The sequence below is a fragment of the Carcharhinus amblyrhynchos genome, chromosome 26 (genome assembly GCF_965287045.1).
Source record: "Carcharhinus amblyrhynchos chromosome 26, sCarAmb.v2.hapA, whole genome shotgun sequence".
Lineage (NCBI taxonomy): Eukaryota > Metazoa > Chordata > Chondrichthyes > Carcharhiniformes > Carcharhinidae > Carcharhinus > Carcharhinus amblyrhynchos.
In genome coordinates, this window is record NC_137349.1 from 1366893 (window position 1) to 1391982 (window position 25090).

The window sequence follows — 25090 nt, forward strand, 5'->3', positions numbered from 1 at the left end:
GGACCCCACACACCCCAGGCATTCTCTGAGGTCATGTACCAACCGACTCAAGAAGAACTTCTTCCCTGCTGCTGTCAAACTTTTGAATGGACTTGCCTTGCAATAAGTTGATCTTTCTCTACACCCTAGCTATGACTGTAACACTACATTCTGCGCTCTCTCATTTCCTTCTCTATGAACAGTATGCTTTGTATAGCATGCAAGAAACAATACTTTTCACTGTATGTTAATACATGTGACAATAATAAATCAAATCAAAAATAAGACCGACCCACGTTTCAGTGCTGCATGTAATGTTACACTTACAGCCTGATGTGCCATCAGAGTAGTTATTTGCATGTATTAAAAACTGAATCATATTGTCACTTTTCTTAACATCTTGACCTGGATTCTCCTACCTCTCCCAGAGCTGGGATTCTCCAGTCCTGCTGCAGTGGATGGAGTTTTGGCTGAGTGCCAAAATCTCCTTTCCCATTGACAGCAGTGGTGAGGTGAACAACATTGGAGAATCCCAGCCATTATCAGCCAGCCTGCTTGACATTGTAGCTATTCTAAAGAGAGATAAAGAAAGTGTTTGTAAAGTTTTTAGCCCATTTGAAGGGTGCTGGCTTCATAATTCTGCATTCAGAAAAGGCACTGGGGAAATTTCTGTTCAGATGTTGCCAGAATCTATCTGACATTATTACAAATTAATTCAAAGGTTGGCTGTATTTATTAGGTTATACATTTGTCAGGGTTTTATTCATTTCAACAATTTTATTTACTTCAGACAATGTACCAAGGTACCACAAGCTCAGCGAACACAAACGGCTCGATAAACGGTACCAACCAAACAGGTAACTACTTAATTATAAACAGAAAATGCTGGATATACTCCACAGGCCAGGCTTTGGAGAGAGAAACAAGGCTTTGACCTTTCATCAGAGTGCCAGGTAAATCCTTAAGAATCCATCAGAATGACGAAGGGCCACCGAGTCTCGAAACGTCGGATCTATCCTCATCCCCGCAGATGCTGTCAGATCTGCTGAGATTTTCCCGCATTTTCCGTTTTTGTTTCAGATTCCAGTATTGTGCTTTTATTAGAATTTTATGTGCACCCTGTCCTGTGCTGATAAATACCGACCATACCATGGATAAAAAACTGTGAGTCAGCAAATTGGACATTTACCTAAATTGCAGCCGTGCCCAATCCTTTACAGCATTTCTTTTTGTTTTGCACCTGCCAAATGTGATCAGGGCCACACATGCTGTTCAGGTTTGTAGAAGTATTTGACACTGGGTAAGTAGGATTTTCATTAGGGGTCTTTCAATTTCCTGCCATCATTTCAGCAGAAATCCCAGTCGAAGTGACCATGAACTTCATTTCTCTGGGATTTCTGTGAGTCTTCCACCAATGTTACGGTGGACAAGCAGAACTTCTCCAGGAATTCCACCTGAAGGTCCCATCTGTGTGATATAGAAAATAAATTCCTCTGTCACTGCAAGATATAAAGCTGTAGGGGATGCAATGGCCTAGTGGTATTATTGCTAGACTGTTTATCCAGAAACTCAGCTAATGTTCTGGGTTCAAATCCTGCCATGGTAGATGGTGCAGTTTGAATTCAATAAACGATCTCTGGCTTTAAGAATCTGAAGATGACCATGAAACCATTGTCAATTGTCGGAAAAGCCCATCTTTAGGGAAAGGAACCTGCCGTCCTTACCTGGTGTGGCCTACATGTGACTCCAGAGCCACAGCAATATAGTTGACACTCAACTGCCTCGGGCAACTAGGGATGGACATTAAGTGCTGGCCAGTCAGTAGTGATGCCCATGTCCCTTGAAAGGATAAAAAAGATTCATTACACAATAAAGCGCTGCCTATTTTGTTATTTAACTTTGAATTTTTCCAACTCACTGAAGAATATTCATGCGATGCTTATATAAATTTAAAAAATCTTTTGCAAGTTCTCGTAAACCCTATTTAGTATTACAGAGCATAAGTAGAGTTTTACTTGCGTAAATCAATAGTGGGATAAGTTTTCACTGACAGTACCTTGTGGCATGATCACATTGCAATTCAGATCCATATCCAATTTGCAGTCTTCCAGCCCTTGTATGGTGCAGCTTGTTCATAACAGATAAGCTCAATAAAATTTTAAAAATGGTGTTTCCATGCCTTTATGACAAAACATCAGTCACTAGAACTCATGTTACTTCAAGAACTATTTCTAATTGTTGTTTGGAAAATCCTGATCAATTGAAGATTGATTGATAGGCAGGGGTGGTACAGTGGTTGCACCCTTGTCTCACAGCACCAGGGACCTGGGTTCAGTTCCAGCCTTGGGTGAAGTTTGCATGTTCTCCCCGTGTCTGCGGGGTTTCCTCCCACATGCCAAAGACGTGTGGGTTAGGTTGATTGGCTGTGCTAAATTGGCCCTTAGTGTCAGAGGGATTAGAAGGATAAATATGTGGAGTTACAGGGATAGGACCTGGGTGGGATTGTTACAGTGCAGGCTCCTTCTACTCTAGGGATTCTGTGATATCAACCACAGCCAATGAACTGAGATTAGTAGCCTGCAATTCATTTCATCTGAGAATCCTATATAAATCTTTTAAGCATTTCTGATATCTTAATTGAAGATTTCCATTCCAATGCAATGTCATAATTGTCAGCGTAATCAAGGTCTTGACGCATTCCAGACATTCTCTCTTCCACCTTCTTCCATCAGGAAAAAGATACAAAAATATGAGTTATCAACCGACTCGAGAACACTTTTTTCTGCTGCCATCAGACTTTTGAATGGACTACATTATATTAAGTTGATCTTCCTCTACACCCTACCTATGACTGTAATACTACATTCTGCACCTTCTCTATGGACGGTATGCTTTGTTAGTATAGTGCGCAAGAAACAATACTTTTCACTAATACATGTGACAATAATAAATCAAATCAAATATAATTGGAGCATTTCAATATCTTTTGCAGGCAGTACTACAACAGATTTTTATATGTTGAGTCATTTCACTACCTTGTTTTAAATGTTTATTGATCAGGTACATCATAGGTCACCTTGCTTTTTCCTCCAATAATATTTTTTAGGTAACGCACTCTCCATTTGTATCATTTTCCACAGTAAGATCAGTGAATTAGTTCAGAGTTCTGGGTGCGTGCCTGCACCAAAAGCACAGTCTTCCGACATCCTGTGCCAAACTAAATCCATAAGATGATTTGTTCTACTTATGCGTGAGTTGATTGGTAACATACGCGTGTCTGTGTGATCACAACATGTGTGTAGCTGGCACAACAGAATCTTGCGACTGTTAGCATTTCACAGAGATATTCATCAGTGTAATTATGCTGATGTACATTTTTCTATTACCATTGGTTATACTCACTTCAAACAAAATTACATTCTTATCAATATTTAAGTGGCCTTTATGTGGAAATATCATATTTTGATACCATATAATTAGTGTGTTATTAGTACTTTGACACCTAGTAAATTAGCAGTTTTCACAGGTGTGTAATTATACATCCCCAATGCCTGCAGTGGTATCCAATGAACTGTAAGAAATCCATCCCTTAATCACCATAAAAAATGAACTTATTCAACGCTTTCAGTTGCTTTCCTGATGCTACTCTTGAAAAATTATAGCTAATCCAAAATTGCTGCAAAGTTGCATGCACCCATCTTCTCCATTCTTGCTGAGCACCATTCATCCCTTGAGCCCCACTAACTTCTAATACAATTTTTTTATGATAGCTTCACCCATTTATAACTTTATAATTTAAAGAGAAACAAATGGCTGGTGTACAGTTTGAAACCCATCATACCTTTAATGCATTAATATCTTATACTAAGCCTCATTATTTGATTTGATTTATTATTGTCATATGTATTGGTAAACAATGAAAAGTATTGTTTCTTGTGTGCTACACAGACAAAGCATACCATTTATAGAGAAGGAAAGAAGAGAGTGCAGAATGTAATGTTACAGTTATAGCTAGGGTGTAGAGAAAGATCAACTTAATGCGAGGCAAGTAAATTCAAACATCAGAAGGCAGCAGGGAAGAAGCTGTTCTTGAGTCGGTCGGCATGTGACCTCAGACTTTTATATTTTTTTCCCGATGGAAGGTAGAAGAAGGTGCGTGGAGTCCTTAATTATGCTGATTGCTTTGCCGAGGCAGCAGGAAGTGTAAACAGAGTCAATGGATGGGAGGCCGGTTTGTCTGATGGATTGGGCTACATTCACGACCTTTTGTAGTTTCTTGCAGTCTTGGGCAGAGCAGGAGCCCATACCAAGCTGTGATACAACCAGAAAGAATTCTTTCTATGGTGCATCTGTAAATGTTGGTAAGAGTCGTAGCGGACATGCCAAATTTCCTTAGCCTCCTGAGGAAGTTTGTGGATTTTCTTAATTATAGTGTCTTTAAGGAGTTTTTGCTGCTGAAACATTTTTTTAAGATCAACATAAGATGGGATCCCTTTCATCTCAAAATTTAACATTATTTGGATTTTGTCTATTAAATCATGGAAACATAGAATTATACAGTGCAGAAGGCCATCGAGTCTGCACTGATAAATTAGAAACACCTGAACTTCCACCTAATCCCAGTTGCTACCACTTGACCCATAGCCCTGAATGCTATGATGTGCTAAGCGATCATCCAGATACTTTATAATGTTAGAAGTACCACTAATATAACAACAGGTCCCCCAGCCATTAAAAACAGATCTATCTGAATTCAGACATTATGGGATTAATGTAGGTCCCGAACACACAGAGCCTGATTGGGCGTGAAAATGTGGTAAAATTGGGTGTGAGGCCATTAATGCAATCTGCACCCATATTTGCGCAGATTGCCACTTTACCAAAACCCTGTGGACAGTGAGGACCCACAGATCAAAGCTAAAGGCTCCACAATCTCATCCCTTGCCTCCCAAAGTATCCTAGGATGTATCCCATCTGGCCCAAGGACTTATTGACCCTCAGGCTTTTCAAAATTGCTAATACATCTTCCCTCAGAACATCTACCTCCTCCATCCTATCAGCCTGTATCACACTCTCATCCTCAAAAACATGGCCCCTTTCCTTAGTGAACACTGAAGAAAAGTATTCATTCAACACCTCACCTATCTCTTCTGACTCCATGCACAAGTTCCCACTACTATCCTTGACCAGCCCTATCCTCACCCTGGTCATTCTTTTATTTCTCACATAAGAATAAAAAGCCTTGGGGTTTTCCTTGATCTGACCCACCAAGGACTTCTCATGTCCCCTCCTAGCTCTCCTAAGCCCCTCATTCCTAGCTACCTTGTAACCCTCAAGCGACCCAACTGAACCTTGTTTTTTCATCCTTACATACGCTTCCTTTTTCCGCTTGACAAGACATTCAACCTCCTTTGTGAACCATGGTTCCCTCACTCGGCCATTTCCTCCCTGCCTGACAGGGACATACCTATCAAGGACAAGCTCCACTTTTCATTTGTCCCTTTCCCTGACAGTTCCTGTTCCCATCTTATCCTCCCTAATTCTTGCCTAATCGCATCATAATTACCCCACCCCCAATTATAAACCTTGCCCTGCCGTGTGACCCTATCCCTCTCCATTGCAATAATGAAAGACACCGAATTGTGGTCACTATCTCCAAAGTGCTCTCCCACAGTCCGGTTCATTACCCAGTACCAAGTCCATGTTTAACTTGTTCTGACAACATGCAGAGTTATGTTTTCTGGACATTAAAATTTCCAAACCAGATTAAAAAAAAGCCATGAAGATTAAAATTGCTGTTAGCAATGAAGGATTCCACAGACTGAATACATCGGGTGGCATTTTCTGGCTGTGTTTGCCCCAAAGCTGGAAAATCTTGTCTGAGGTTAACGGACCTTTTCATGATCCGTGTTCCATCCGTTACAATCCCAGTGATGGGCAGGATGGGAAAAGTCAGCCCCATGTTTGTCAGACTATGGTCTTAATGTGGTGACCATTTGAAGGTGACAAATGCAACTCAACTTAGAATCATAGAATCTCTACAGTGCAGAAGGAGGCCATTCAGCCCATCTGCACCAACCACAATCCCACCTCGTCCCTACTCCCGTAACCCCATATATTTGCCCTGCTTATCCCCCATAACACTAATGGGCAATTTAGCATGGCCCATCAACCTAACCTGCACATCTTTGGACTGTGGGAGGAAACTGGAGCAACTGGAGGAAACCCACACAGATATGGGGAGAATGTGCAAACTCCACATAGACCTAAGGCTGGTATCGAACCCGGGTCCCTGGTGTTGAAGGCAGCAGTGCTCACCACTGTGCCACTGCGTACACCATCTGGAATCCATGTCTTTTGGGTTTTGATTGACAGAGACCATTGATCAATGCATAACTAAATGCAAAGATGAAGGGCATTACTGCAACTTTATGGCATCAGAGTTAGCCACTAGATTAACTGAGCTTGTGATAGCATCTACTCTGAGAGTAGCACTCTGAATATACCTCTTAGACCAACCCGAAGTTTACAGCATGGAAGAACCACCGCAAAGTGGACACACATACAAAGCTTTACTACAGGATAGACATTCTACAGGCTATGCTGTTATGATCCCAGTTGATGTTTTAACTGGACAGGAAGAGCAAAACTAGATACTGGTGCAGGTGCATACACCCTTCCACTTCACAAACTGAAATGTATGTACCCACAAGTGATGGTTCAACCAACGACTGCCAAACTTGTACTGCGTACAATGGCTTGGGGATTCCAGCCCTATGGTCCATTACACTGAAGTGTCGCTACAAACATTCACTCTGATCACGCTTAGAATATTGTGTACAGTTTTGGTCCCCTTTCTTCAGGGAGGATGTAGTTGCATTCGACGCAGTTCAGAGGAGGTTCACTATATTGATTCTAGAGATGAGGGGTTTGGCTTACAAAGAGAGATTGGGTAGTTTAGGCCGATACACCCTAGAGTCCAGAAGAATGAGAGGAGATCTTAATGAGGTGTAGAAGATGATAAGGAGAATTGACAAAGGAAACATGGAGAGGATGTTTCCTCTGTCGAGGATTTTGGGTAAACACAGTAAGAAGTCTCACAACACCAGATTAAAATCCAACAGGTTTATTTGATAGTAAACACCACTAGCTTTCGGGCTGTTCCCCTTTGTCAGGTGAGTGGGAGTTCTGATCACAAACACAGTATATAAAGGCACACAGAATTTACAGGATACTGATTAGAATGCAAGTCTTCTAAACAACCCTATCACCCTGGGTGCCAACTTTCAGGGATCTATGCACATAAGAACATAAGAAATAGGAGCAGGAGTAGGCCATCTAGCCCTTCGAGCCTGCCCCGCCATTCAATAAGATCATGGCTGATCTGAAATGGATCACTTCCACTTTCCCGCTTTCTCCCCATAACCCTTAATTCCCTTGTCTATCAGAAACCTATCTACCCGTGACTTAAATATATTTAGTGAGGTAGCCTCCACCACTTCAATGGGCAGAGAATTCCAGAGATTCACCACCCTTTGAGTGAAGAAGTTCCTCCTCAGCTCCAATCTAAACTGCACCCCCCCCCCCCCTTATCTTGAGGCTGTGCCCTCTAGTCCTGCTATTCTTTCTAAGTGGGAAGAATCTCTCTACCTCTACCCTATCCATCCCCTTCATTATCTTTTACGTCTCTATAAGATCCCCCCCTCATCCTTCTAAACTCCAACGAGTACAGACCCAGTCTATTTAGTCTCTCTTCATAGTCCAACCCCCTCATCTCCGGTATCAGCCTAGTGAACCTTCTCTGCACTCCCTCCAAGGCCAATATATCCTTGCGCAAGTGCGGCGACCAAAACTGCACACAGTACTCCAGCTGCGACCTCACCAGTGCCCTGTACAGTTGCAGCAAGACCTCCCTGTTTTTATATTCTATCCCCCTCGCTATAAAGGCCAACATTCCATTCGCCTTCTTGACCACCTGCTGCACCTGCAGACTGGGATTTTGTGATTCGTGCACAAGGACCCCCAGGTCCCTCTGCACCGTAGCATGCTGCAGCTTTTCGCCTTTTAAATAGTAATCCCTCCTACTATTATTTCTGCCAAAGTGGATAACCTCACACTTGCTAACATTATACTCCATCTGCCAGGTCCTCGCCCACTCGCTCAGCCTATCCAGATCTCTCTGCAGACTTTCCACATCCTCCACGCAATTTGCTTTTCCACTCATCTTTGTGTCATCAGCAAATTTCATCACCCTACACTCAGCCCCCTCCTCCAGATCATCTATATAAATGGTAAACAGTTGAGACCCCAGCACCGATCCCTGTGGCACTCCACTAGTCACCAGCTGCCAACCAGAATAGCACCCATTGATACCAACTCTCTCCCTCCTATTAGACAGCCAATCCTCTATCCACGCTAACACCTTACCCCCAACTCTGTGCCCCCTAACCTTTTGCAGCAAACTTTTGTGAGGCACCTTATCAAACGCCTTTTGGAAATCTAAAAACACCACATCCACCGGTTCCCCTCTGTCTACTGCACTAGTCACATCCTCATAGAAATCCAATAAATTTGTCAAACACGACTTCCCCTTAACGAATCCGTGCTGCGTCTGCTCGATCAAACCATTCTTTTCTCGGTGCCTCGCTATTTCTCCTTTGACGGATTCTAGCATTTTTTCATCTACAGATGTTAAACTAACCGGCCTATAATTCCCTGCCTTTTGTCTGCTACCTTTTTTAAACAGCGGCGTTACATTAGCCATTTTCCAATCTTCCAGCATTTTCCCGGAGTCCAGCAAATTTTGATAAATAATTACTAAGGCATCCACTATCACCTCTGCCATTTCTTTCAGAACCCTGGGATGCATTCCCAGAGAATCCTAGGATAAATCCCATCCGGCCCAGGGGACTTACCTATTTTCACACTTTCTAGAATTACTAACACCTCCTCTTTATGTACGTCAATCCTGTCTAGTCTATTCTCCTCGACTACGTTGACTTTTTCCTGTGTGAATACTGATGAAAAATATTCATTTAGCACCTCTCCTATCTCTTCAGGCTCCACACACAACTTCCCACTACTGTCCCTGACTGGCCCTAATCTTGCCCTAATGATTCCTTTTCAAGCTCAAGTGGAAGACATTCCGCATATTTGATTATTACTCCTGATGGATTGATGTTAAACATCTTCATGGTACCACCTTGGAAACAATTATTGAATTACCAGAAGAGAGTTGTGCCACACTGGCTTTGCAGCCGATATCCAAGTCCCACTTGTGCCCTTTTGCTTCTTCAAATTTAAAATTCAGATCCATCTGTGATCTGCTATCATTTTATCTCCACGACATCCATCAGCTGCATCATTCCGTGCCCTGGCCTCTGTCTTATTGTGACTCTAGATTCTTGCATGTTCTTCCTTCCCATTAGCCAAACATAGGTGGCTATGTCTTCAGTTGCTAACTAATCCCCTTTCGAACTCAATCTGTCCCTCCAACTCCTTCTCATTTAAAACATCAACTCAATGCTCCTCCTAATTTATTGTCTGAATTAATTATTTAACTCCATGTCCATTTTTTTTGATTATTCCTCTGTGAAGTACTTTATAGTGGGTTTCTTTGTCAATACTCCTTTGTTGCCAGCTATTGCTGTTGTTACTCCCAGCTGCACAATATAGGCTATGTATTGATCATGCATGTTGATAGACAGGCATAAGTTAGCTTTTCCCCTCATTGATCTATAAATTAGCCAGATATGGATCCCAGAGTGAATGTTTTCTTGGGGAAATGTTGTGTTAATAGACCCGATTTGTGAAATAACCTGATCGTTTTGTGCTACAGCAGATGGAGCCTATTTCTCTGAAACTGAGTTTTGTTGCAGTGAGTGAAATTTCTGTTATTTCTCTTAAACCTGTCAATCAACAATTAGTACAGATGGACAGCTGTGTTACATCATAGAATCCCTACAGTGCAGAAGAGTCCATTTGGCCCATCATGACTGCACTGACTCTGGCATGGTATCTTACCCAGGCCCTCTTTTCCACCCTATTCCCGTAATTCTACACATTGACCATGGCGAATTCATCTAACCCACACATCTTTGGATACTAGGGGATAATTTACTGTAGCCAATCCAACAAACACGCACATCCTTGGACTGTGGGAGAAACCCGGAGCACCCAAAGGAAACCCACACAGACACAGGGAGAATGCATGAACTCCACACAAACAAGTCACCAAGGCTGGAATCGAACCAATATCTCTAATGCTGTGAGGCAGCGATGCTAACCACTGTGCCATCATGTTGCCCATGTGTATGATTTTTTTATAAGTCAAGTTGACTTGTCTTATTCAACTTTCAAGGACAACAGTACAGCATCTGTATGGTAGACATAGACTTAAAATCCCTACAGTGTGGAAGGAGGCCATTCTGCTCATTGAACCTGCACTGATAACAATCTCACCCAGGGCCTATTCCCGTAACTGCACATATTTACCCTGTTAATCCCCTGACACTAGGGGCAATTTAGCATGGCCAATCAACCTAACCTGCACATCTTTGGACTGTGGAAGGAAATTGGAGCACTCGGAGGAAACCCATGCAGACACAGAGAGAATGTGCAAACTGCACAGACAGACACTCAGGGCTGGAATTGGACCCGAGTCCCTGGTGCTGTGAAGCAGCAGTGCTAACCACTTGCCATCATACTAGCCTAAAAAACACGTTCTGCCAGTAAACTTGTGTTGATGCATTTAGAGGTTTTTACCTGTTCCTGTAGATGCCTTTGTTCCTTTACCCCTTTTAAAATCTTATTTTTCAAGGAGAATGTGGCCTCCTTATTTTTTCTACCAAAATGGACCAACTCAAACCTAATTGAGATTACAATTCAATTTGCCATTGGCTGGTTCATTCTGCATGTGTATTTATACCTTCTGGTATTTATTTTATCAGTCCATTGGCACGTTTGTTTCAGATTCTCATGGTGTAAAGCAGAAGCCACGCTTTGCTTGTGTGACGAATGACACTGACTGTACTTTATCCCATATGTGCTGTGGAATCGACAGTTAAAACTAACACGTTTGTTTATTGTGTAGACCAGTCATTTGGCCTGTGAAACCTGCTACAATGAGAGCTAGGCCTACACCCAGAACCGAAGAACTGGCTAAGCCAAAGTTAATTCATAAAGACAGCAGCTCAAATCGATCACCTTACACTGAGGTAAACATGTATGATTTTATTTGAATTGTTACTGTAAATTATGGGGCTCACATGGTTTACACTGCTCATTTTCTCTAAAATAACTGACGTTATTCATGAGAAGCGTCATGTGTGGAACTTATTTGGTTGCATAAATCTTTCCACTTAGCATGTAAAAGAAAAACTGTTGATCAACTATTGGTTATTATTGCAAAAAACACTTCTGTAAATTTAGGAAAGGATACTTTTTTTTATTCCACAGCGCAAGGTTCTAAATGATCAAAAATGCACAACGAATCTACAAATTAGTTTTTGCTCTCTTCCAGTCAACAATTGTTACTCCACTTACATTTTAAATTTACTTATTCAAAAATGCATACCCAACTAACATTTTAAAAGAAATGACAATAAATTCTTGATTGTGTTAATAAAATTTTTTCAGAAATTCTCCGTTTAAGTATTTAAACATGAATATTTGCCTCTCTGTATCTCGTCTGTTAAGGCTGTCAGCCCTGACAATGTTCCAGCAATAGTATTGAATACAGGTGCTCCAGAACTTGCCCGTAGCCAAGCTCTTCCAATATAGTTACAACACTGGCATCTACCCAGTAATGCGAAACATTGCCCAGGTATATTCTGCATAGAAAAGCAGGACAAACCCAACTGGGTCAATTACCACTCCATCAATCTACCCTTAATCATTAGTAATATGACGGAAAGAATCATTAACAATTCTATCAAGCGGCACTTGCTTAGCAATAACTTGCTGACTGATGCTCAGTTTGGGTCCTGCCAGGGCCACTCAGCTCTTGGCTTCATTACAGCCTTGGTTCAAACGTGGACAAAAGAGCTAAACTCCAGAGGTGAGCTGAGAGTGACAGCTCTTGATATTAAGGCCACATTTGACTGAGTGCGGCATTGAGAAGGCCGAGAAAAACTGGAGTCAGTGGAAATCAGGGGTAAGCTGTCTGCTGGTTGGATTCATAACTGGCACAAAGGGAGATAGGTGGTTATTGGAGGTCAGTCACCTCGGCTACAGGATATCACTGTAGGAGTTCCTCACAGTAGTGTCCTAAGCCCAACCATCTTCGTCTCCTTCATCAATGATTTTCCTTCCATCATAAGATCAGAAGTGGGGATGTTCACTGATGATTACATAGTGTTGAGCAAGAAAGAGAACAGGAGAGTGAGCGAGCAAGAGAGAGAACAGGAGAGTGAGCGAGCAAGAGAGAGAACAGGAGAGTGAGCGAGCAAGACAGAGCAGGATAAAGAGCAGGAGAGCAAGCAACAGAGAGAGCAAGGGAGAGAGAGCAAGATAGGACAGGAGAGAGGAAGAGAGGGCATGCAAGAGAGCAGGAGAGAGAGCAGGGGAGCAGGTGAGAGAGCCGAAGAAAACAAGAGAGAGAACAGGAGACAGGGCAAGAGAGAGCAGGAGAGGAGCACAATAAATGGAAAAGACTGGGGGTGGGATTTTACGGTCTTGCTTGACCTGAGACTGGAAGATCCCACCCTCGCATGCGCCGAGTCCCGTGTCGGGCGGGGCAGTAGAATTCTGGCTTAGGTTCAGAAAGAACTTTCCTCACTTCACACTTCCTGATGTTCATCCTTGTTAATGTTGATGCATGGGGAGGAAAGAGTTAATATGTTAGTATTGCTAGTGAGTAATATTGGAGTAAATATCTGCTTGAAACATCCCAGTTAAAAACCCATCTACTGAGAATCCATATCAGGAACTCAGAACCTCCCCACTCCCACCACACCACCGCCCCCCCCCCCCCGCAACCAGCTCCCCAGCACCCCACACCACCCACCCCCCCAACCCAAATTGCATCCCCTCCCCTCCTACAGTACATTTCCATCCCAGGTAAACAGAAGGCAAAATGTGACCCTATCATAAATGTGTCCATGAAGCTATTCTCTGATTGGTATATTGAATGTGAACATAAATACTTTCAGAAAAATACTTACAATTTTGTCACAAATGTCTTTTGAAAGTGTCACTGCCCATTGTGACCAAAGCAATTTACCCCCTGAATAATGAGTCAAGATGGAAAATTAATTTCGGAAGCTAGTTTTTGTTGGTCAACACTATTAATTTCTCTTGACTATATTTTTTTCTTTAGCTGTCCTGATACATGTAGTGAGAAATCCCAAAAGCTGGTGAGTTTACTATCAAATAAATCGGCTGGACTTAAACCTGGTGTTGTCAGACTTTTTACTGTGTTTACCCCAGTCCAACGCCGGCACATCCACGTCACTGATACATGTAAACACGGTGATATCAGTGGACAGTTTTGTCACATGGATGTCATGTGTTTGCAAACACTCAGAGTTTTCAGCCAATAGCCTTTTTGTGAAGGTGATGCAAACGAAATTTGGAGATTTTAAGTGTATTTCTTACAGGATCTGATGCATACAACTAATATCTCCCCATGTCAAAATTATCATGCAGTGCTGTTGGGCATGACAGACTTATATTTCGGGATCTGTGGCACGTATTTCTGTGCAAGCAGGATTTTTATTAGCTCCCAGTTCTCTGTCTCCCTTACTGTTTGATGACCTTTCCTGCATCATCTGCAGCCTCTGAAAGAATGACCTTAATCGGACCGAGGTAAAACATAGCTATCAATAAATTTAGGTATAACACATGATTTGCTTGAATCGTTAACTAATTTTATCTGTGCTTTACAGGGCAAGTCAAAGTCAGAGAGGTGAGCTGCATATGGATATATAAAATGAATTGTGTTTTAAAGTGTAGGCTGGGATTTTCTGCTGCTTTTCTCCACAGCAGAACAGTGGCAAAAGTGAAAAATATTGTGAGAATTCATCCTGGTGGCTTAAGTTCAAAATGAGATCATTCCCTCCTCCTGTCAGTGACGGCCACATTTCCCGCCATCTAACACCAGGAATGTTATTAGTCAGAATCACCCCCACACCCCACAATTCACCCCCCCCCCCCATCAAATTAAACTCCCGAGGAGGGGTGATGTCAGAATGGTGCAACGTCTGACTGGTTTCAGGAGGGGTGGGTCTGGTGAGCAGAATTGTGAAGTGAGTGCGGGGGAGGGGGCAGGCAGTGGGGGGGTGGGGGGAGGGTGGTGGTGGTGGTCACAGGCAGGTCTACACAGCAATTCCGTCTCGACTGCTTTGTGGTGTCAGGGCAAAGGATGTGGGGAGCGGGGAATCAGCACAGACTGAAGGTGCCAGGCCATCATGGAGGGGAGGGATTGTATGGAGACGGGATGCAGACAAGGATAAGGCACGTGGAAAGGTGGGTCAAAGTTGAGCACTCTGCTGCAGCTGAGACCACTTAGCTTGAGCTCAGTTGCTATACTTGGAGTGAGACTTGTACATAAGCGTGCGAATGGTAGGAATTCAGAATTTAACCCTGGGCACACAGACTTCCAAATTTAATGAATGCTTGGCTGTGGCTGTACCATTGCCTGACTGGGCCAGTGGCAGTATCTCTTTAAAATGGAAGGGCATGGCACACTGCCCAATGATAGTGCTCCTAATCCTTCACTCAGTGCTTGAAGTGCCTATTGATAAATTGAGTGCAAAGTCTTGCAGTGACAGTAAGGATAACACCTGCTCCTGAGACGAGAGCTTTGAATGCAGTCAAGTGACCCAAAGATGTCACCACGTGGTCATGTGATGTGGAGTCTGGTCCAACCAGCATGTGAATAAAGGACTGGGCATCAATGTTGGGGCCAGGCCATGAGTTAGTGGGCTTTGAGAGGCAGCTGCAGCTGATGAATGGGCAAAGAATGGTACTTAGCGGGCAAATGCTAACTATCAAGTCTCTCTCTTTGATGCTGCAGTGAGGAGACCATCAGAAACAAGGAGTCTGGTGATCTCGCTATCATTCCTTTCACTCATGGACAAGGGAGAAGAAAGAGAAAATATCAACAACAGCGATAGGCTCTCCAAAGGAGTAGAACTGTCAAAGAAAGGACATAGGGTCTGCGGAGGATGAATTCCAGAAAGCTGAGGAGGCATTTCATTTGACCCAAGGTCTACAGATAGTGCATGATATACCTGCAGATGTCCAAGAACCAGTGTTGATGAAGACTGTGCATATCCAGATAACGGGTTGGTCACATCTGCTAAATGCTGTAGGATTTGGTGCCAAGGGATTTGGTGGGTACCCACAGCCAGTGTCACTGGGGCGCTCAGTTTTTACATCAGTGGCTCATTCCAGGGCTCCACAAGTGACCTCTGTGGGATTTCACAAGCCTGTGCACTCATGTGCACCCAGGGGGTCACAGACACAATCTTTGTGAGGGCACACTGCTTCATCCATTTCAACTGGGACCAGACAAGTGAGGAAGCAAGAACAAGTGGATTTGTGTAGATGTCCAGTTTTTCACAGGTGCAGGGTGCCATCGCCTGCACTCTCCTGGCACTCAGAGCTCCATGGCATCAAACTCTCAACAATGTGAACCACAAAGGCATCCATTTATTGAATGTTCAGCTGGTCCAATGGATCCTGAAGGCATCTGCTTGATTCCCGGGCAATGGGCACGACTCCTACATCTTCAAACTACTCTCAGATTCCTGACATCTTTCAGGGTCGTGATGTGGAGATGCTGGTGTAAGACTGGGGTAAAACAGAAAGAAATCCCACAAGACCAGCTTAAAGTCCAACAATTTTATTTGTAGCAAATGCTGCAACCTTTCTGAACAGGCTGTCCCTTCGTGAGTCTCACATTCCAATCATTATGCATGTAAATTGAGTTTGTGTCTTTGTGTCCTGTTTGTGATCAGAACTCCCAGCCACCTGACGAAGGCCTGCCTTGTTGTCCAACAAGGGGCATACACGCGGTGGTCGTGCGAGGGCTGCTCTTGGATGTTGTTTCGAGAGTTGCCTCGTGCTTCATGTCGTTAGTGTACGCTTAAACTGGACCATCTGACAGGCAACACAACAGCTCAGTGACTATCACTATTTGCTGTGCAAATACATGGATTTGGGCCGGTGTCTGTGGGAGTTTGCGCATTCTCCCTGTGCTTGCGTGGGTTTTCTCTGGGCACTCCGGTTTCCTCCCACACCCCAAAAATGTGCTCTTAGGCTGATTGGTGTAAGAAATTTTCCCTAAATTAGTCTTCCCTCAATCTTCCCCAATAGGTGTAGACAAAGGTCATAGGTAGAGGAGGGCACTCATAATTGTTAAAATGAGTGTGCAGGCTCGTTGGGCCGAAGGGCCTGTTTCCCGTGCTGTGTTGTTCTTTGTTCTTTGCATGAGGCTATGGCAATGTCCAGATGAGGCAGATGAGCTTGTGACATGCTCATTGCCACTAGACTCATGGATGGATGATGAGATCGAGTGAGAACATCCTCCTTATCTTGACATGGCTTCTGTGAGCATTGCACTCAGGCCTGACTGGCAGTGCACTAACCCTCTGGGATAAGGCTTCTGCTGTGGAGGTGCAGCAGATGCTCTTAGTTGCCTTGTTGCAGGAGGATAATGCTGCCTTACAGTGGGGACAGTGTATAGATCCTCACAGAACTTCTATCAATCTCTGATGGCAGCTCACTTGCTCTCAAAGACTAGAGTCATATTGTGGTGATGCAGTGGAGAAAGTTCCATTTCTCCTTATCCTCCAGCATTCTTCATGGGATGAACCCTTGAGGAACACAGTGTTACCGGGGACAGAACCTGACTGTGATGGCACACTGTCATTACACTGGGCACAGCGAGAAAGTTCTGGAATGAGTTTTCTGCCTTTATCTTGTGCAGGAATCAAGTTTTTTTCTCCAGACTGAGGAACACAGCTCATCACAACAAGGAGCCAGAGAAAGGATTAGTGGGAGTGTGGGAGTTTATTTACTGAAGTGAACATTATGTAGAAGTGATTAACACCCATGCCCACGCTGTGCAACTACAACCTCTTGACCTTTCTTACCCTGTCGCTACATCTTGGTGCATCCCCAACATTCACAGTGGACAAGCCTGCTGACTGCTACACCCTGTTGTCTGTGATTACCTGGGTGGGTGTGCACTAGATGGCTGAGAACTGGAGAGGCCACAGCCTGCTTTCCAGGTCCTGCTGTGGGGCAGTGCAATCCTCCTTGGCCTGTGGAGCTGCATCAGGATAAGGGGATTCAGATGGGTGGGACACTCCCTGGGTGGATGATCCCCCTCCTTGTGGGTGCCCGATAACACCTGACAGCTCCTTGAGAGAGAGAGAGGGGGAGAAGCCTTGTCGCTCCCTCCCACCTCTCCCTGCCCCTTCTGGTGTAAAGGCTGGTGGATGCAAACATGTCCCTCTGAATATGGTTTCTGTAGCATAGAATCCCTGCAGTGCAGAAAAAGACCATTAAGCCCATGGAGTCTGTACTGACTCTGCCTGACAGAGTATCTTACCCAGACCCTCTCCCCCACCCCGTCCCAATAATCCCACAAATTTAATAGCTAATCCCCCTAACCTACACATCTTGGGGCACTAGGGAGAAGTTTAGCAGGGCCAAGCCACCTAACCTGCATATCTTTGGACTGTGGGAGGAAACTGGAGCACCCAGAGGAAACCCACGCAGACACAGGGAGAACGTGCAGACTCCACACAGACGGTGACCCAAGAGTAGAATTGAGCCCTGGTCAGTGCTAACCACTGCTCACCATCTTGCCTGATGCAGGATAGCATTCGTGGGCCAAGGTCTCTATTGTAGTCACCATCTAGTGTTGACTGCGGTGTGTTGACCTGTTGGCACCATCACTTCTGTCTGAAGGCGAATAGGATTTTCAATGGAGATTGCAATCTGAGTAGTGGAGCGACATTCCTGATTTTCCTTCCTTTGCCTTTGGAGCTCCTGCAGAGCAGCAGAAGGCCATTAGGTCCATCAAGTCTACACTGACTCTCTCTGAAAGAGTATTGTACCCAGGCCCTCTCCCCCGCCTTACCTCTACAACCCCACACATTTACCATAAGTAATCCCCTCTAATTTACACATCTTGGGACACTAGGAGGCAATTTAGCATGACCAAGCCACCTAACCTATACATCTTTGGACTGAGGGAGGAAACCGGAGCATCTGGAGGAAACCCATGCAGACACAGGGAGAATGTGCAAACTCCGCAGACAGTGACCCAAGTGTGGAATTGAACCCAGATCAGTTCTAGCTGAGGCTTGACCAAGTTCAGAGGCTTATCACCTGACTCAGATGCAGCAGCTTTCTGGCCTCCAGCACCTTTCTAAGTGCTGCCATCTGCCTCTGCCTGAGAATCAGAGATTGTGATGCGCTCATCAGACTGATCCTGAGGCTGCTCTAGAACTAGAACCCACTGAGGTGTGTGTTCCTGTGATGGTGGAGGGTGTGGGTGAATGCTGTGATGGTTTTTCTATTTCAGGGTCTGTAACGTCCTCTTCTGTGCTACTGTCAGAGCTGGAGCCGAGGACTTTGCTCATTGACCTTTTTGGCTGCTTCCTGGATGTGCCTGTCAAACAAAGGAGAGGTGATTAATCCTTCCCAGGGGCCTGAGAAACAGGAGACATTACTCCCAGTATGACTGTCTGATGGATGTTGCAGTGTTGGATCCTCACTTGGTTGAGAGCTGCCAATGTCACCATCAGCACAGGAACGGTCCACATCCTCCCTGGCCAGCTGACGCGGGCAGCATGCTGGCACAGTGGCCAGTGGGATCTGGGTTCAATTCCAGCTTCAAGTCACTGTCTGTGTGGAGTTTACATGTTCTCCTCGTGTCTGCATGGGTTTCCTCCAGGTGCTCCAGTTTCCTCCCACAGTCCAAAGATGTGCGGGTTAGGTTGATTTGCCATGCTGAATTGATCCTAGTGTCAAGGGGATTAGCAGGGCAAATATGTGGGGTTACAGGGATAGGGCCTGAGTGGGATTGTAGTCGGTGCAGACTCAATGAGCCAAATGGCCTCCTTCTGCACTGTAGGGTTTCTATGATTCTAAACGCTCTGTCTCAAATTCTGTCAGGATTCTGTGTTTAGCCATTTTTTCACCAAAAAGGCCCTTTCTTTTTTGTTGTGTGCTAACTTATCCTGCATGAAGACAAACAGAGAATGTAAGTAGGACAGCTGCCAAGCCAGATGTTAAGGATGCCCAGCATTCATGGTTGGTGTGTGGTGCTATGGTCAGGATGAGCACACAACTGTGGGTGAGTGGGCAGACACAAGGAGAATGTGCCAACTGTATACAGATAGTGACCTGAGGCTGGAATTGAACCCAGGTCCCTGGCGAGTAATATCCCTTGAGCTGGCATTGAGGGGAATCTCTGTGATGGCTACGTGAATGCCTGTTGAGAGTGATGAGAAGAGTGAATTACCCTGGAAGAATAGATGAGACCATTCATCCTCTTTAGGTATTGAAAGGCTATCCTCTTCTGCAGGGTGTTGGCACAGACTGCTGCTGCCACGGTCTATTGGTCACCTTGGATGCACCAGCTCTGCAAACTTCCGATTGTGCAAAAATCACGTTGAGTTTGAAGTCATGTAGTAAGAGCTTATTTTTGTTTGATGTTTGTTGTTTTCATGCAGAAGGAGTGAATGAGTCAATGCTAAAGTAACTAGATGCTATCTTGCCAGGATTCTGCCCATTAGAGCTGAATTCCAGCAAGGCAACTGACCCTTCTACCATCCCATTCAGCCCAACTCTTAACACACCTGGGTTTACAATGGGCTCCAGGTGGGATACAAACCAACAAAGGAGGACCCATCAGAATGAGGACAGAATATCCTGATGATGTGACAGGGAAGCCACCACAGGATTGCTACCAAAGGACTTTGAAAGGACAGAAGTGCCTCAAATATTGGATCAAGGTTCCAACTGAAGGACTGAGCTGAGACCAGGGTCTTCAGCAGATCCACTTTTGGAGCCATTTGTAGGGAGACCAGGTTGCAGCAAGGCTTTCTCCCCTACAGGAGGGCCTCGAGGCGTTTATCATTGCTTTCCAGAGTTTATCACTACCTACCATGCAAGTGAGGTGGGCAGGAATAAAGGCCTTGTGGATCTCACCTAGTCACTACACCCCAGCACCTCCAGCTATATTCATTTGTTAGTGAAGACTGCTCCAGCAGGTATGGCAAATACCCATCAGTCTCAACACCCCAGTGTTTCCCCATCCCATGCCATGATATTTGCCAAATTTGTGTGGCTCTAAATGATTTGTGAAGCTGAGAGTGCAAAGAAAATATGTTCCTAGATTATCTATATTGTCCACCTTAGTGCAGTTATGGTACAAATAACAAAAGATCACAGCAGAGAAGGAGAAACTTCAATGTGGGTGAACTCCATCATCGGCTCACCGACCTCGGTGAGATACCCCTACCCTGTTGGGACTGCCTTCCTTACTCCTTCAAATACAAATGATGGCAGGAAGCTGGGGGTGAGCGTGAAGCCAAGGTTCTCAAAAGATTCCCATTGTCTCTCTCTCATTTGCTACCAGTTCCCAGGATTGTAACAGAGAAAATTGCATTAGACCCCAGAATGGTAAAGATAGGGGTCATTAATAAAATGTCTACGTTGAGCAGAATGTTACTGATCAAGAATATTTTCCTGCATTGTCATTCTTCACTAATATTTATATCCTGTTCACCCATCAATAATCTAGAGGCAAAAGATCAAGGAGAAATAAAGAACCCATCATTTATGGTACGTTAGTTAAATTAAACTGGGGTGGATGCTAATGTGGGTGGCGGGTAAATGGGGTGTTGCATGGTACACTACACACCCAGATGCTAAATGATGCAATGGATGTTAAACTTATGCTGCTGTTTAAATTGTATATTAATAATAGGTTCCTTGTGAGTTGATACTTGTTGATAACTCAAGATGCAGCAAGGTAAATTCAGCAGGAAATGCCTTCCTCAGGGGGTATGCACATCGGAACATACAAACTAGACGATTGAACCCTCAAACCTGCTCTGCCATTCAAAGTTATTTATTAGTGTCACAAATAGGCTTACATTAACGCTGCAATGAAGTTACTCTGAAAATCCAAGTTGCCACACTCCGGCGCCTGTTCAGGTACACTGAGGGAGAATTTAGCGTGGCCATTGCACCCTAACCAGGAAACCCACATGGAGACAGCGAGAACATGCGGACTCCTCACAGATGGTGATGCAAGCCGGGAATCGAACCCGGGTCCTTGGCGCTGTGAGGCAGCAGTGCTAACCACTGTGCCACCGTGTCTTGTGACCTCAACCCCACAAAAGAACAGATGGCATTGCAGTGCCAATTTATCAAGCCCTTCTTGCAGCAATCCCTGCTGTGAACCAGACTGGTGAATTTGTCCTTATATTTCTGTGCCTGGGCAGGAGGGAAGTAAACATGTAGAGGTGACTAACTGCGTGAGTAAACAGAAGGAACTGCAGTTATTATTGTCGATAGTTTTCCCCCTATTTTGTACATTTATCATTCAATGCTTTCCGCATTTCCAATGCGAGGTTTTCAGGAGATTCCACGCGAGCACTAATGCTTTTCAGTGAAACACAAACGCTTTGACTATTTGGTCTTCAGCCTCAGAGGACGCTGCTTCCATTCAAAAGAGGCATCAATCATTCAATACTAAATACATGGAGAGAAAAGCATCAGTGCCAGTCTGTGGTGAGACTGTTCAATGCGATAATAGCATGCCCCCTCTCATAATGTAACAATCACCAGGCTCTTTTACCAGAGCTCCCAAAATACTCCTTTTCAGCAGCACTTCAGGTTTTCTAAATACAGGCAGAGAAATGATAGATTTAAATAAAGCAGTGATTAAGCCACAGTTAAAATGCTCATTGCATCTCTAAGTACCCCATTCTGGAAAGGATAATGAAATCATAGGGAATGCAGCCTTCATTCAGCCAACAATAGGAAACTGCAGTTATGAAAAATAACCTGAGATTAAGGAACACTTTTCACTGCAGTGATAGATGCACCATCAGGAAAGATTTCTTAGATTGTCTTTAATGAAAAGGGCACAGGAGTGGGACTTGCTGAATTGCTTATGCAGAGAGCTAGCAGGCACACAATGGGCTGAATCACCTCTTTCTGTGCAGTAATTACAACTCTATAAAAGATTTATTATTTATTTAGGGGTGGCACAGTGATTAGCACTGCTGCCTCACGGCACCAGGGACTCAGGTTCAATTACGGCTTTAGATCACTGGCTGTGTGGAGTTTGCACATTCTCTCTGTGTCTGCTTGGGTTACTCCAGATGCTCCAGTTTCATCTCATAGTCCAAATGATGTGTGAGTTAAATAGCCTGTTAGTGTCAGGAGGATTATCAGGGTAAATACATGGAGTTAAAGGATAGGGCCTGGGTGGGATTGTTGTTGGTGCAGACACAATGGGCCAAAAAGCCTCTTTCTGCACTATAGGGATTCCGAAAGACGTGCTGGATGGGTGCATTAGCCATGCTAAATTCTCACTTAGTGTACCCAAACAGGCGCCGGAGTGTTGTGAATAGGGGATTTTCACAATAACTTCATTGCACTGTTAATGTAAGCATATATTAATAAGTAAATTTAAATCTGGTACTTCCCTCAGTTATAGGAATTCTGTACCTCCTCTGGGGTAACTATGAACCACCCAAACAAAAGCTTTTATAAAAACAAAGCAGTGACGTTAGGTTCATCATCTGAGGAACCAAAAGCTAATCAGTGACCTGTAGCAGCAGTGATATTTACAAGCAGATTAAGCCAATCACATTGAAATATTCACAACAGACCGCAAACCAGGAAGTCAGAACATAGAACAGTGCAGCACATGGCTACAATGTTGTACCGAACACGACACCAAATTAAACAAATTCCTTCTGCCTGTCCATGATCCATATCCCTCTATTCCTTGCATATTTATCTGCTTACCTAAAAGCCCCGTAACCGCCCCTGCCACATCTGCCTCCACCACCACCTCTGGCAGCACGTTCCAGACACCTACCACCCTCAGTGTAAAACTCTAACCCCTCACATCTCCTTTGAACTTCCCCCCTCTCACTTTAAATGCACACACCCTAGCATTAAACTGTTAAAGCACTTAATTCCTTTATTTTTTATTTAAATATTTCTTATAGTGAAATAATTGACTATGATCAAATTATGATAGAAGCGGTAATATCATAAAGTTTCAAAATAAATCATTATTTTAAAATATGAGGATGTTTTATCTCGTGGTTAAGAAACATGACAAGACACAAATATGAAATGAGTTTTTTAAGAGTCAGTGAGAGTGTTAAGCAGTGGCTATGAAGTTAATTCTCCGTTAGAAACCCAGTTACGCTTCATTCAGCAAGGTGTAGCTTTTTTTTTGTAACAAGACCAGCAGTGTAAGTGTTCAATTTCTCACCAATTCATAATTTTCAAGTTGTTTGCAGTCTGGGAATGACTCAGTAGCACACTCTCTGGAGAAGCATAGAATCACTGACTATGTGCTGGAGTAGTGATGGCAAACACTGAAGTTTCACCATCATTACCATTTACAAAATCCAGGCCAAGGTATTTTGGCGGACTGTACATCTATCGAAAACATTGCAGTTGAACCTGATCTGTTTAGCATCTGAAAGATTAAACTTTGTCTTTGGCTATAGTGTAACATTGGTCAGAGGGAATTAGCAGGAGGTTTTACATTCTGTCCAATTTTTCCATTGAAAATTCAAAGTCAGTTTGACCGTATTCTTGTTTAAAAAAGAGATGTGAAGTTAGTAAGTAGGGTAGGACCAATCATTTGCTGTTTTCACTTATTGAACAATTTTCTATCCTTCAGCTGAAGTACCAAGATTCATCTACCTCAGTGAGCCCAAAAAACTGTCTGAACGTTATAGGGCAAACAGGTATATATACCGAGTAATTTGAATGGAAACAAGAATTCCTAACCCATATCATTTCTGCATTTACTGCTACTGAAAAGTCTTTAGCAGGACTCTTGTTGAGTATTGCTGGCAGTTTAGCATTGCCTGAATGGTGACAACTGAGGCAATGTTCCTATTTGTGTCTTGGGCATATTCTTTGGATCAGGGTCAAGGGTCAGGTTAGGGATCATGATGGGGTGGGGGAGCGGAGGGAATGGTGGAGCTGGGGGTTGGGGGTGGTGTGGGAGGCAGCCCAGAAGAACGGAGCTGTGGATTAGGATAGTCAGGAAGAGGGATTGTAAGGATTTGGATTTGGTCCCAGGAGATGGAAGACGGTGAGTGGGATCGAGAATGGAGCAGATTGGAACTAAGGGCTGGTACCAGCTGCAATTGGTTAGGTGGGAGGGTTGGGGAAGTGGATGGAGGGGTGGGGAGGTGTTAAAGGCCAGCAGCAGCAATGGTGGGGGAGTTGGACATGATTGGTTTCTTCAGTCTGGAACCAGAAGGCATTCAGATGAGTTACTTGGTTTATTGATCCTAACAAGTGCTGGTTACCTCAGAGAAAACCAATCTGAGTGAGGAAGCCTCTTATTTCATTGAATCCCTACAGTGCAGATGGAGGCCATTCAGCCCATCAAGCCAACACCGAAAATAATCCCACCCAGGCCCCATCCCCTTTGCCCGACATAATTATTCTGTTAATCCCCCTGACATTATGGGGCAATTTATGATGGCCAATCCACCTAACCTGCACATCTTTGGACTCTGGGAGGAATCCCCACGCAGACACGGGGAGAACATGCAAACTCCACACAGACAGTGACCCGAGACCGGAATCAAACCCGGGTCCCTGGCACTGTGAGGGAGCAGTGCTAACCACTATGTCACCGTGCTGCCATGTTTGTAAATGTTGGTGGATTGCCATTAGGGGCAATGTTTAGAATCACTCTAACCTCACCATGCTGAAGTCAGGAGCTGGAGTAGGAAGGGATTGTGACATTCATTTAACTATCTAGCCAATGTCCATTCCCAGTTAAAATAGGGAATTGCAATTACAGGACAGAGTGTGGGTCACCATACATGGAATGTGGGAGAAGTGAAAGGAAAGATCAGAGGAACAA

General features: G+C 44.1%; 1 protein-coding gene across 1 annotated transcript in view; it reads left to right on the plus strand.

Moving 5' to 3' along the window:
• Positions 1-25090, plus strand: part of LOC145358769 (uncharacterized) — a 49966-nt gene that overhangs the window by 14895 nt on the left and 9981 nt on the right. The window contains exons 2-6 of the mRNA XM_080213038.1: positions 770-836; positions 11072-11195; positions 13866-13885; positions 20747-20787; positions 23885-23951. Of these exons, the coding sequence (XP_080069164.1) occupies positions 11103-11195; positions 13866-13885; positions 20747-20787; positions 23885-23951 (221 nt within the window). The 5' untranslated portion in view covers positions 770-836; positions 11072-11102. The remainder of the gene's footprint in view (positions 1-769; positions 837-11071; positions 11196-13865; positions 13886-20746; positions 20788-23884; positions 23952-25090) is intronic.